The sequence below is a fragment of the Manis pentadactyla genome, chromosome 8 (assembly GCF_030020395.1).
Source record: "Manis pentadactyla isolate mManPen7 chromosome 8, mManPen7.hap1, whole genome shotgun sequence".
Classification (NCBI taxonomy): Eukaryota; Metazoa; Chordata; class Mammalia; order Pholidota; family Manidae; genus Manis; species Manis pentadactyla.
In genome coordinates, this window is record NC_080026.1 from 66224337 (window position 1) to 66237455 (window position 13119).

Here is a 13119-nt window from a genome sequence, read left to right on the forward strand (position 1 = left end):
TCCCCTGGTCCGGCTCCGCGAGTGGCGCTCTGTCCCGGGCGGGGGACATGGCTTGGCGGCTGAGGTTGACCGGTGTTAGGGCGCTCCGGGAACCCCCGAGGGCAGCTAGTGGTCCAACCCTTCCCCATCCTCTGGCCCTAGGCGAACGGGCGGCACGCGGCCTGGGGACGCCAAGTCTCTGCGTGTCGCAACAGTCCCCGCTGCCGTACCGGCCTCCGAGCGTCCCCCCGGCCGGGAGCGCGGAGCCCTGGGCGCCCCCTCCGAGCAGCAAGCGGACGAGCGCCGCGCGGCGAGGCTGAGGCTCCGCAGTCACGTGGTGGAGAGGAGGGCGGAGGGGAGGGGCAGGGAGCGGAGGCGAGGGGGAAGGGAGGGGAGGGGGAGAGGGAGGGGAGGGGGCGTCCTCCGCAGTTTGCTCCTCGCCGGGGCTCAGACACACAGAGATCCCGGAGCCGCCGCGCCGGCCCGGCCGCCGCTTCCATCACCTCAGCCGCCTCAGAAGCCGCCCGAGCCGCGGGAAGCGTCGCCGCCGCCGCCGCGGGCCGCCCCCGCCGCGCCGGCCTGGACTCGGGCTGCCAGCGTCGCCGCAGCAGCCACCGGCGCCGGAGCGGGAGCCCGACCGCGCTGGGCTGGGCTGGGCTGGGCTTGGGGAGGGCGCAGGGCGCAGAGGCGGGCGCGCGGGGGAAGACGCACGGGCGGGCTCGGCTCTCCCGGGGAGCGGCCCGGGACTGCACCCGGACCGGCGTCTCCCCGCTCCGCGCAGCCCTCGGCCTCGCCCCGGGCCCGGGCGGATGAGCCCCGCGCCCGGGGGACATGGAAGCGCTGACGCTGTGGCTTCTCCCCTGGATATGCCAGTGCGTGTCGGTGCGGGCCGACTCCATCATCCACATCGGTGAGCCCGGCGGGCGGCCCGGCGGAGGCTGGGAGGGGGCCCCAGCGGCGCAGGGGGTGATGAGCGTCCAAACTTGGCGGTTCCCCGGGCCGAGGGGCTCGGCTGGCGGTGCTTCCCCGAAGGGCCGTGCCGCGCCGCCCCGCGGAGGAGCTGTGCACGGGCCGCGCCGCGCTCCCGCGGGCTCCTCGCTGCTCCCCTGGGCTCCGGTTTACGCGCGGGGCCCCGCGGCCTCTGCCGACACTTAGGGCCGCGGCTATTGGGATCCCGGGGCTGGATGCGCGTCCAGACCTGCACCCCTTGCTGGGCCGTCGGTGGGCTCGGCCAGTCTTTCGGCGCAGCTCGGAGCAGCGGGGGGCAGGAGGCCGGCAAGGCCAGGGGTCTTGCCAAGTTGGCAGGACAGGATCAAAGAGGCCCGACTGGAGCCTGTGTGAATGTGGGTGGGTGGGTGTTGTCAGCGTGTGTCGCTGTGTGTGCGCCTGACACCGTGTTGGTGTCACTGCGAGAGGGCGTTGGGGTGTATGGGTCCATCTGAGCCTGTGTTGGTGCGTGCACGACTGTCAGCCTGTTAGAGTGGATACAATGTCTGCCTGTTTCCCCGTGTGTATCTGTGTCTCAGTGTGTGTGTGTGTGTGCGTGTGTGTATCTGGTTGTGGCGACTGCAGCCCAATCCTGGACAGTCCCTGAGTTTCCCGCGGTCCAAGTCTTGGGGGCAGGCAGACAGTCCCGGGTGGTGGGATCGGAGGGAAGAAGTGTGGGCGGCGTGTGTGTGTGTGTGTGTGCGCGCGCGCGCGCGCACGCGAACTGAGCGGGAAGAGATGGATGGAGGGAGAGAAGATTAACCCGGAGAGCAGGAGGGGGCCAGCGGAGGAGAGTGTGTGGGAGTTGATAGCCGCATGGGAGGAATCCCAGGAAGTTGGCCCTGGTTAGGGGGCTGACAGCGGTTGCTTTGGCGGAGACTCTCTGCAGTCGCTTTTCCGGAAGTTAGTAAGGACTAGCAAGCACAGAGAAACTGGGGGTTGGGAGGTGTGAGAAGGCAGGGATGATGGGACAGGAGAGGAGGGGGTGCGGCGCAGAGGGGTAGTGAGGCACTGGGCCTGGGCTTGGTGAGCTAGCTGCAACGCGCCCCCGCAGCAGCCGGGACCAAACCTATTTACCGCCTCAACGGTGGAAGGCTCGGGTCTCGCGGTCAGCATTGCGGCTCTGGGTGTAAAATGGAACCAGGGCCTCCCTCCTCCTGCCCAGCACCCAGCTCAGGGGGACCATGGGGGCAGTCCTGGAACTGTGGGGACCCTTAGGGCCTGGCGAGGCAGGGAGGACTCCGGAATTGCCCAGACTGCATTGCCGGGCTCTGGCGAGTTGGACTGTTCTCCGATGGAAGCAGAGTCGGCCCAGGTGGTGCAAAGGGCAAGCCGGAGGCCTTTTCTAGAAGGCCCTTTGAAGAGCGGTTCTTTCTGGGTTCCTCAGCCTTGCTAGGTCAGAAGGCAAGGGGTCTAGAGGACAGTCCTCTTCCTGCTAACATTACAGGCAGGAAGAAGACTTGGGGAGGGATGGAGAGCAGGTAGAGACCAGGGAGCTAGGCTGGAACCGAGATAAAGAAGACTGTTGGTGCAAGTAAAGGCACTGTGGATCTGCTTGCCCAGCTCCACTCAAAGGCAGATGTGCTTAGCAGAAGGAAGTCATCATTCCATTTTGGGATTGGGGTAGGAGACCCTGCCCTGGGGTGGGAGGGAGAAGAACTTTCTAGCTTCTGAGATGGGACTCAGGGGGCCATGTTAGGGCATATGAGTGCTGACAGAGGCCACCCCAGCTTGGCTCAGTCCATTGTGTGGGGCATGGCCATGACATGAGTTGGCTTGGTTGTGAGAGACATGTGTAACCTGGTGGCAGTATGTGCTGATGTGCATGTGTAACTCATGTCAGTTGTGTGCACATGTGTGCTGTGTGTGGTGCATATTTCTGTGCTGGTTGACCAAGGAGAGCCTTGAACTACCCAGTCAAGTTGAAACCCCAGCCCAGAACTCCCACCACCTGGCAAACCACCTGTCCTAGTAGCACGGTGACTGGAGGGCAAAAGCAGGGGGCTGGGGTGGGGAGGGAAAGGTCCTCTCTAGGCTGGGTCTTGACCCCTGCTCTCCTTCAGGTGCCATCTTCGAGGACAACGCAGCCAAGGACGACAGGGTATTCCAACTGGCCGTATCTGATCTGAGCCTCAACGATGACATCCTGCAGAGTGAGAAGATCACCTATTCCATCAAGGTCATCGAGGCCAACAATCCGTTCCAGGCCGTGCAGGAAGGTGAGTGGCTGCGGCGCCCAGGGCTAACTGGGCTGTGGCCTGCCAAGCGGCGCAGCAGTGGAGACCGGAGGGGAGGGGTTGCAACGGGTTCTGCCGCCCGGAGCCCCCTGTGCGCCCCGGGAAAGCTGCCGTGCCAGGCACAGTGCGCGCGCCCTTCCCGGCCCATCAAAGCAGTGGAGTCCGGAGTGCTCTGCGCTGCGGGGCTGGAGCGGAGAGCTTGTGAGTGCGGCGAGTCGGACACCCTGCTGGCGTGTCGCGGGATTGTGCGGCTCCTTTCCAGCCCTGTGGGCGCGTGTGCGCCCAGCCCTGGCCGCGCAGGCGTGTGCAGCTCAGCGCTGTCTTTGTTTCCTGAGTGTTCTGTGGGTGGGCGTGTCCGCGTGCGGGGTACCTGTGTCGGCGCACCTTCCGTGACCTCGATGGGCGCGTGTCCTCCTCATTGCCAACCGAGGAGCGCCTGGCGCCCGAGCTCGCTCTTTCCCCTCCCGGGGGCACAGCCGGTCCCAGCAGCATTTCGCGGCCCACGGCCCCTTAGTGCCTCCGCCCGGCTTTCTCTGCGGTTTCTTTAACGCGCTCCTCCACCGGCTTCAGGGGAACGGGTTTCTCTCGCTGTTCTCGCCGCGGGCGGAAGCGTAGCCGCCTGGGCCAGAGGTGGGCGCTGTTTGACTAGGAAAAGAGCAGAGTTGGGCCGGGCCCGGCTTGCGGAGAAATCTGATACCTCGCCTGGGTGGCCATGGCCTGCAACTGCTGTCTCCCAGCGGGGCCACAGGTGAGCGGCGGGCACCTTTGCGACAGCGGCCCCCTCAGCTTTCCCTTCCTCTCTCATTCCCTCCCCTCCCACCTGGCTAGAGGCTCAGCTCTGGAACCTGGGTTTCTCACCCACACAGCCGCTTCCCTTCAGAGCCTAAGGTACTGTCAGCCCCTGACATCTGCCTAGCTCGGGTTCCTTTTCCTCTCTTCTGCCTCACTTTCCATATCCATGGGTTGGTTCTCCTTGCTCATTATGCCCATGGGTTCTGACTGAAGCCCTCACCCCAGTGCACTGAGGACAGAGGGCACAACTGGTGGCACAGGATGCAGGGATTCCTCCCAGGAGGAACTGACAGGTCAGGGATAGGGAGGAGGTGGGCTGGGTGAGGGCTCCAGGCAGAATCCCCCCACCCCAACTGCTGGGCCCCCCCACCCCAGCTGCCAAAGCCCTTCTGCTGCCATGGCTTATGCCTTGGCTGCCAGTTCCTGGGCAAGGACCCCTTCTGCAAGGCTAGGGTGACCTAGTGAAGGCTCTGGTCTGGGTCCAATCAGGAAGCTCTTATTTCCTGCACCCAGGAGCTAACAGTGTGCTGGGGACCCTGTGTGTTTTCTATGTGCTGTGTTGGCTTTTCCACCCTCTCTGTTGACATACCTTGTTGCCACCAACTTCCCCTCTGCTGTGTTGAGTATTTCCTGTTCATTCATTTTGCCCCTGAATGCTGCCCATCACCCCCATCAGCAGGTCCCCAGGGGCTGAAGGTAATGCTCTTGCCCAGGGTTACACTCTTAGGCAGGTAACACGTGTGGGTGATCTGAGGAGCCGGGAGCTGGAGTGTGGGATCCTGGAAGGTCATGTCTGTTAAGAGGAGCAGCTGTTACACAGTTTTAGGTGATGTTGCCATTTAGGAATGAAAATCCTAATGTTGGAGATGTGCTGATTTTTTTTAAAAGAGGGGCCCCAAATTTGGACTTTTATATAAGATATGATTTTTAACTCTTGTCAACTAGTTGAACAATTTAAATGACCCAGAATAAGCCAAACAAAACATAGCCATGGGTCATCCAACCTTCAAGCCCCAGTGCAATTTTGTCCTGGAAACACAGGGCCCTACTCAGGGGCCTTTTCTGGTTGAGCCCTTGCTTTTCTGAGTCTCAGTCCTTTTATTTTTATAACTGGAAAAATGTAGCAGTCTCCAAGGATGGCAGGCTGACAGTCTCAGAAGGGTGTGACGTGAGTGTGTGTACACATCCAGAACTGGGAAGTTGGGGTCTGATGGCTGACAGTTGTCCAGATAGAAGGTACTGACCAGGTGGTGTTGGGCTGCCCACTGCCCAGAGAGTGTGTGCTGTTTAAAGCTGCCCTGTGCTTTCAACTTATGAGCCAAATGGTCAGAAATTGACACTGTTATTCTGTGACCTTACACAGCCCTTAATGTCTACGAAGATAGGAGGATCCAGCCCCCTCGGGGCTTCAGGGAGTGCAGAACAGTGCTCAGAGGCCCCTTTTCCCTAGCCTGGGGTATGGCCGGGCAGGCGCTGTCCTTCAGTGCTCTGTGGGTGCTGGATGGATACCTTCTCTCTCTCTCCTGGGCCGGGACAGTCATGGCAGCAGGACACGGATGGTAGAAACAGTTAGGGCGGGAAAGGAAAGGACTTCTTGGAGGAGAGCGGCCAAGGCAGAAGGGCAGAGGCAGATTGGAGTTCAGTCTCCATTGTGGGCTGGACAAGCTTTCAGTGACCCCAAAATGGATTTGGGGTTGAGGTGATACTGTCCCCATTTTGGCCTGAGAGGCAACACCACAAGGGACAAGAGCTTGGTTACCAGAGCCTAAGAAATTGGGTTCAAATCCTGGCTGCTTCCTGAGCATTGTGATCCTGGGGGAGTCCCTCCCCTGCCGGGAGCTTCTGTTCTCTTATCTGTTAGAAGGGAACAATGGTAGGACCTGCCTCGTGGGATTACTGTGAGGATTAAATAGATGAGACATGTGTAAATTGTCTGCAGAAGGCCTGTGGTGGGTGTTCAATAAATGCGAATTCTCCCTCCGTTCTTTGACCCAACTCTGACTCCATCTCAGCTCCTCTCCAGGCAGTTGATATTTTCAGCTGCATCTTGTCTTAAGCGGGTGAATTCCTTGAGAGCAGACCCTAACTGACCTTTTCATTTTCTGTTTTTCATTTTAACTGCCCCCTCATTATAAAAGAAATGCATTGCTACATTAAGCATGAACTAATTTAAAGATGTAGAAAAGGAAAAGGGCAATGCATGCTTATTATATAAAATGAAAGGTACAGGAAAGCAATGAGAGACAACAAAATTGTTCAGAATTCTCCCAGTTATTTCCTTCTAGTCTTTTTTTCACCCACTGTATTTGGTAAGTGCTGAGAGCTCCCATTCTGTTCAGTTGAATCCTGCATTTTTCATTTAATATATCATTGGCTTTTTCTGAAATCACCAGGACCTATTTGTAAACATAACTTTTAATGGCTGAATATATTTTTCAATATTCAATGCAACTTATTTTAAAAAATGGCATCATCTGTGCTGAGACATGCTTAAGTATTATTGAAGAAAAAAAGAAAATCTACTCTGATTTGCTGGTTCTAAGATTTACATCTACAGTTTCTTCAGGCTGATTTGTCCAATTTCCTTACATACTACCTTTTGAGACAATTGGTCAGTTTATATAAAAGAATGGATCACATTTAATAAAATACCCATTTGTGAGGATTTAAAGTTAGCAAATGACAATACAGATATGATAATTACATCTGTAAAATATTGTATCTTAGATTTATTTGGCAAAGTCCATTTTAACTATGTGAAGATTTGTCTTCTGGATTCTAGAAGAGATACTAATTTGTCAAATAAAATATTTCATACTGTCGAATTTACCCTAAGAATGCAGGATCCCAGTTTCAAAAAGACATGTGCACCCCTATGTTTATTGCAGCACTATTTACAGTAGCCAAGAAATGGCTAAGTGTCCATCAGTAGATGAATGGATAAAGAAGATGTGGTACATATACACTGCGGAATATTATTCAGCCATAAGAAGAAAACAAATCCTACCATTTGCAGCAACATGGATGGAGCTAGAGGGTGTTATGCTCAGTGAAATAAGCCAGGCGGAGAAAGACAAGTACCAAATGATTTCACTCATCTGTGGAGCAGAAGAACGAAGCAAAAACTGAAGGAACAAAATAGCAGCAGACTCACAGAACCCAAGAATGGACTAACAGTTGCCAAGGGAAAGAGGGGTGGTGGGTGGGAAGGGAGGGATAAGGGGAGTAAGGGACATTACAATTAGCACACATTACGTAGGATGGGGGGGCACGGGGAAGGCAGTATAGCACAGAGAAGACAAGTTGTTACCCTATAGCATCTTACTCTGCTGATGGACAGTGACTGTAATGGGGTATGTGGTGGGGACTTGATAATGGGGAGAATCTAGTAATCACAATGCTGCTCATGTGATTGTTATACCAAAAAAAAATTTCTTATTGTTTTAAAGTGCCTGTTCAAGGAGGAGATTATATAAATGCATAAATGTGTAAAAGAACTAGCTGAACATGAGTCTTCTCTGTTCGGAGTGTTATCTTTTACTGTAAGTAAAAGACTTGAGTTATTGGTTATGCTGTAGACATATCTGTCATAAAGCACAAAGATAACAATTTAGGGAAGAGGAAGAAAAAAGGAATGTATGTGAGGCAATATTCCTCTTAGTTACACTAAGCACCAAAATGTTTCAGGAAGACAAGGTAAAAATTACCCAAGCGTAGTTTGGTGTTCACAAAATGTAAAACAATGAGACCCTGAATTAAAAGGAAAATACAACATAGTGAGTGTGGTGGTGCCCATGTGATGGTCCTGGTCATTTTATATTGATCACTCCCAGGTGGTACCCTGCCCCTCAGATGCCAAGCTGGTATCTACACATCTGCAAGATGGTCTTCATCCCTGAACTTTGATGCCCCTGGCATCATCCTTGGCTGTCTTTCAGAAGGTTGTGGCCTTTGAGGCTGCATCCTTGCAGCCCCCAGTGGCAGACGCCCTCTTCTCTCTGGGAATGGCCTTATTGGTTGCTGCCTGGGAGACACGGCCAGGGTCGCCTTGGGTGCGATGTCAGTGTCATCGTGATGATGCCTGTAGTCCGCCGCCATCATTCCCATAGGTGCCAAAACAAGTTTTGCCACAGATTTAGCTGGTTAAAATGGGAATTTATGATCTTACCATTCTGTACTGCCTGATAGAGGTCTCACTGGGCAAAAATGAAGCTCTAGGAGAAAAGCCGTCTCCTTGCCTTTTCAGGTCCAGAGGCTGCCTGCCTTCCTCAGCTCCTGGCCCCCCCTCCTCCATCTCCGGAGCCACCAGTGGTGGGCAGGGTCCTTCTCACTCTGGCCTCACACTGTTTTCTCTGCCTCTGGTTCTCGTGCTTCCCTCTTCCCAGGACCCATGTGATTTCATTGGCCCACCTGGATAATCCAGCATACTCTCCCTATTTAACAGCTGGCCGGTTAGCAACCGTAAAAAATCTGCAACCTTAATTCTTTGCCATGAAGCTGAACATATTCACAGTTCTGGGGATTAGGACATGGGTGTTTTGAGGGCCATTATTCTGCTACCATGTTGGCACACCTGTTGTGCCCGTCGTAGCTGCCCGCCCTTCCCTCCCATCTGCACAGCTGACTGCACTCTTGCTTACTGGTGGCATCCTCTTGTCTTAGCCAGACCTGCCAGAGTCACTTGGGATGTGTGGCCATGTTTCCACGCCTACCAAGCTCTCTCTGGAGATGCTACACCATAAACCTGCCGGTCTCTACAGACTCACCTGTGCTTCCAGAGATCCACCAGTCTCTGGGCCTGGAAGCTGTTTGTGCCTAAGAAAGTCCTCAGAGGAATCTGCTTTTTGAATGACCAGACTATCAGTTCGTGCCACCTCTCTGGGCCATGACCTTTTCTACCCAGGCAGGTTCTTCAAACCCTCTTCCCTTCCACTTGTCTCCACCCTGCTCACCCAGGGCCCGAGGCGGGGCCCCAGCAGAGGTCAGTCTCATTTGACTGCCACATAGAACTCTCCTGGCCCCCACAGGGGCTGCTGCCAGCAAGGCTTCAAGCTGAAATGTGGCTGTGGCTGCCGTGGCAGGTGCAGATGGCCCTGCGCTAGAGCTCCTCTGGGACAGGGAACCATCTAGTCCCACGTCAGGATTGCTTCTAAGTTTGTGGCTATGTGAAGGAATGACTGCCATCTTCCCTCAGCTGAACTCCCAGGCTTCAGAGTTCTCCTTCGTTCCTAGGGTCACTCTGTGTGTGCGCACACATGTGCATACACGCACACACACTCTCACTTTATAGACTCTACTCCTGCCCCGCCCACACCCTCATATTCTGGGTTCTAGAGGCTCCTCTTTTTATATTCCAACTGCCGTGGCCTTGCCTCAAAACTGGGAAGTTGGGCTTCAGGGCAGTGAAAACATGGGCACCTCATGCCAGGCATGTGGGTAGGAGGCCGTGGGCGTAGTGGGAACTTGTCCTTGTGCTGCCTCTGAGCTGCCCCTATTCCCATTCCTGGTGACATGGGAAATTTGACAACCTTCCTAGCGAGAGAAGTAGGTTGGGGCCATTTTCCAGGTTTATCATGGAGGACAGCTAAGGCTTAGAGTTGTTGTTAGCACTCAGAGGACAGACAGATTCCTTTTAAATTATTCTAATATCTTATAAAGACAGACAGACTCCTTCTAAATTCTTCCAGTTGCCAGGTCAAAAATCCCCTAGCCTTATCTTCTCTAGCAGCCACTTTCTTTTTTATGTATGTATTTATTTATTATAGTGTCACTGATATACAATCTTATGAAGGTTTCATATGAACAACATTGTGGTTTCAACATTTACCCATATTATCAAGTACTCACCATCCCCCTGCTGCCCCATTGCAGTCACTGTCCATCAGCGTAGTAAGATACTGTAGAGTCATTACTTGTCTTTTCCACGCTGTACTGTCTTCCCCATGACCTACGTACACTGTGATTGCAAATTATATTGCCCCTTAATCCCCTTCTTCCCCACCCACCCTGACCAGCCCCTCCCCTTTGGTAACCACTAGTCCCTTCTTGGAGTCTGTGAGTTTGCTGCTATTTCGTTCCTTCAGTTTTCCAGCAGTCACTTTCTCTCTTTACTTGGCCTTTTCTCTACCCAGAATATGCTGTTGCCTAAAAACTTGGAACATTCAGTCTGTACTGCTTGTTTCCAAACCATTTTTAACCTGGTCTGATTCTGGGATGTGAAATTTTTTAGACTTGGCTACCCAGGGAAATGCCTATTTGCCCCTACCCTTTGGTTTTGTTCTGTGGTTCCTTTTGTATTGGTCAGGGTAGACTAAGTTATGCTATAGTAACAAACAATCCCCAAATCTCAGGGGCTTAACAGAATAAAAAGTTATCTCCTGCTCAGGCTGTATCACTGGTTAGCTTGGAGCTTGGCCCGTCATGCTCACTCAGCTTGAGTATTGTCTGCTGCTATGCCAGAGGGAAAGAGAGCTTGGGAGTCACAGCCTGGACATGACACATGTCACTTCTGTTTACAACTTATTGGCCAAAACTAGTCATGTGGTTCCAGCCAGTCATAAGGGATCCAGGAAGCGCAGTCCTATTGTGTGCCTAGAAGGAAGGAGAACTGGAAATATTTGGTGCATGACACAAATACCTACTACCCAATGCATTTCAAAACAGTCTTCCCATTTCCTCCGTGACTTGTTAAAAAACAACAACAAAGAAACAAAAAAACTAAACCAGTTTTAGGTATTGGGTCCTGGTTGGGCTAAATCCAGTTTGGATTTGCATCAGTTCCCCTTTGCCCACTTGTTTACTTGTCCCTCTGCTCCAGAAAGCTCTGGGCAGCCCTTTGGTATGATGAGAAGTCAGCAAGCCTGGGTCCCCAGCCCCAGCCAGGCTTTCAGAAGACAACCAATCTTATGTCTACCAATCTTGTCTTTTGAAAACTAGGGCCTGCAAGAGGCCCAGCTCTCAGACAGTTTGGGCTAACTGCTTCCTAAGTAATTGATGTAAAGACTGGTGTCCAGGCCCAGCCGTTGCCTGGGCCAACACCAGCGGGCCCCCACGTGGGTTCCAGCAAGTGTGTGCTTCCCGTGGCCTCAGCAGGCTCCCTGGGGCTCTGTTCCTCTTACAGACTTCCTCTGCCTCTGCCCCATGCTCACCTCATTCTTGCCATCTCATGCAGCAGGTCTCTCTCTTACAGGATTGGGCTGGAGTGGAGACTCCTCTCTCTGCCATGGGCTGGCCTGCTATAGCCTCTTTCTGTGGGGGTCTGGCATGGGACCCAGGAGGGCAGCAGGGTCCGTGCCCAATATCTCATTAGCTGGGTTCTCTAAGACCTTCCTCCTAGCCTACAAAGAGCCAGTTTCCTGGCTGATGGCCATGGGTTGAGAAAAAAAATAATCAGGGTTCTCCCCTCCCCAGGCATGAAGCACAGGCAGGGTAGCTGGGAGGTGATTAGGTGGTTGCCTTCTATCTGTTTCTGGGCATGAGCTGTGGCCCGGTTAGGCTCCATGGGGGTGAAGCCAGGGTCTTCCAGCAAGGGTGCAGGGTGGGCCTCAGTCCAGGCTGTACCTCTTCCAGCCAGATCTGGGACACATGGCCCTGGCCAGCCCAGCCAGTTGAGGATATGCACTAAAATGCCTAGTCAAGGGCCAAGCAGAAGTAGGGATGGTGGTTATATTACCAGCCTGAGTGGTCCCAAGGGGTTCTTGGCCCCCTTTCACTTACTTCCTGACCTGGGTAGGGCAGGCTCCCCCCAGTCCCCGCACCATTTAGGGCAGCTTGGAATTCCTGGGTGTCCTGGGAGAGCATGGAAGCAGGTTGGTCTTGACCATATGGCTGATATGGAGGCTGCCTGGAGCCATCTATGTGGTGGGGGCTCTGGGAACCTGCAGATGGCCCTGTGCACTATTGCAGCCTTGCTGTTCTGAGTGCACAGAGTGGCTGGAATCCAGCCAGCCTGGCCCAGTCCCTCAGGAGCTGGCCAGAGGGCAAGCATAATTTGCTCTATTTGGTGGAAAAGGGTCAGGCAGGTCTGGGTTCAAATCCCAGCACTGTGACTGAGTAGCTATGTTGTTTGAAAGGCCCCTTGCCCTCTCTAAGGCTCAGTTTTAAGATTTGTGAAGTGGGGCTGCCTCAGGGTTGCAGTGGTGGATCTAGAGAGGTGATGTATGCTGGCAGGAAGGAGGCTGTTGGCAAGCAGCAATCCATTGTCATGCTCAGCAGAGGTGTGCTTACCTTGCTGGGGTTAAGGGCGTGGGTGGTAGCATATAGTATGTTCAGTAGGTATGTTTTCCCCATGTCCTGGCTACCATTTGTTCTGTTTTCTTGGGCCCCTGCCAAGGGTATATGACACCCTTGGTCTCTGGGCCTGCCAACCCCCAGGGCAGGACAGAGACATGGATACTGGCTGGGCACTGTGCCTACTCCACCCCTGACTGGAGCTCTTAGCTCAGCCCACCCCTGGCATGGCCTGACCCCTGCAAACTTGGCCTTGGCCTGGCCTAGCAGGCTGTCGCCTTGCTTTCCCGTTCCCATGCAGCTCCACCTACTTGAGCAAAGGTGGATACTTGAGGTCTTTCCTTGGCCTTGTTCCTGGACTGGGACTGAAGGCTTTCTCCCATCCTTTTGTCTGAGTACTTGGGGGCATGGTGAAGGAGAGAGAGGCCCACTCTGGGTTCCGATCTGGGCTCCCGGGTTTGTCTTAACGATGCTCATCTCAGAGGGTCCCTGCTGCCTTCCATGGCTGCAGGCATCAACTGTTCCTCCTCCTCAGTCCTGATTGGCTTCCAGGTCTCTCTCCAGGGCTTTAGTGGCCCAAACAACCCAGTGGCTCTCCCCAGCCTCCCCTGCCCTGCATACTGCAGGCTGCCAGCCTCAGCCTAGAGCTCTGAGGGTGTGTCACTGAGCCCCACACTGGAGCCTCAACTCAGTGTACCTGATAAAGGCTTTTGAGGGCTGAGGCATGACACTGCACAGTCCCCAGCACTGGGGCTGCACAAAGTGTTATGGCCGGTTTGTCTTGGAACAGGCAGGCTGCGTGGACATGACTCTGGGGCAGGGTCTGCAGTGGGCAGTGCTGAGGAGGGGATACTCTTTGGGAGGGTGGGTCAGGTCCTTGGGTATTCCATGGCAA

The 13119-nt window shown here is 54.4% G+C and overlaps 1 protein-coding gene across 1 annotated transcript in view; it reads left to right on the top strand.

Moving 5' to 3' along the window:
• Positions 1–429: 429 nt before the first annotated feature.
• Positions 430–13119, top strand: part of GRID1 (glutamate ionotropic receptor delta type subunit 1) — a 692973-nt gene continuing 680283 nt past the window's right edge. Inside the window, exons 1-2 of the mRNA XM_036926584.2 lie at positions 430–889; positions 3030–3185. Of these exons, the coding sequence (XP_036782479.1) occupies positions 811–889; positions 3030–3185 (235 nt within the window). The 5' untranslated portion in view covers positions 430–810. The remainder of the gene's footprint in view (positions 890–3029; positions 3186–13119) is intronic.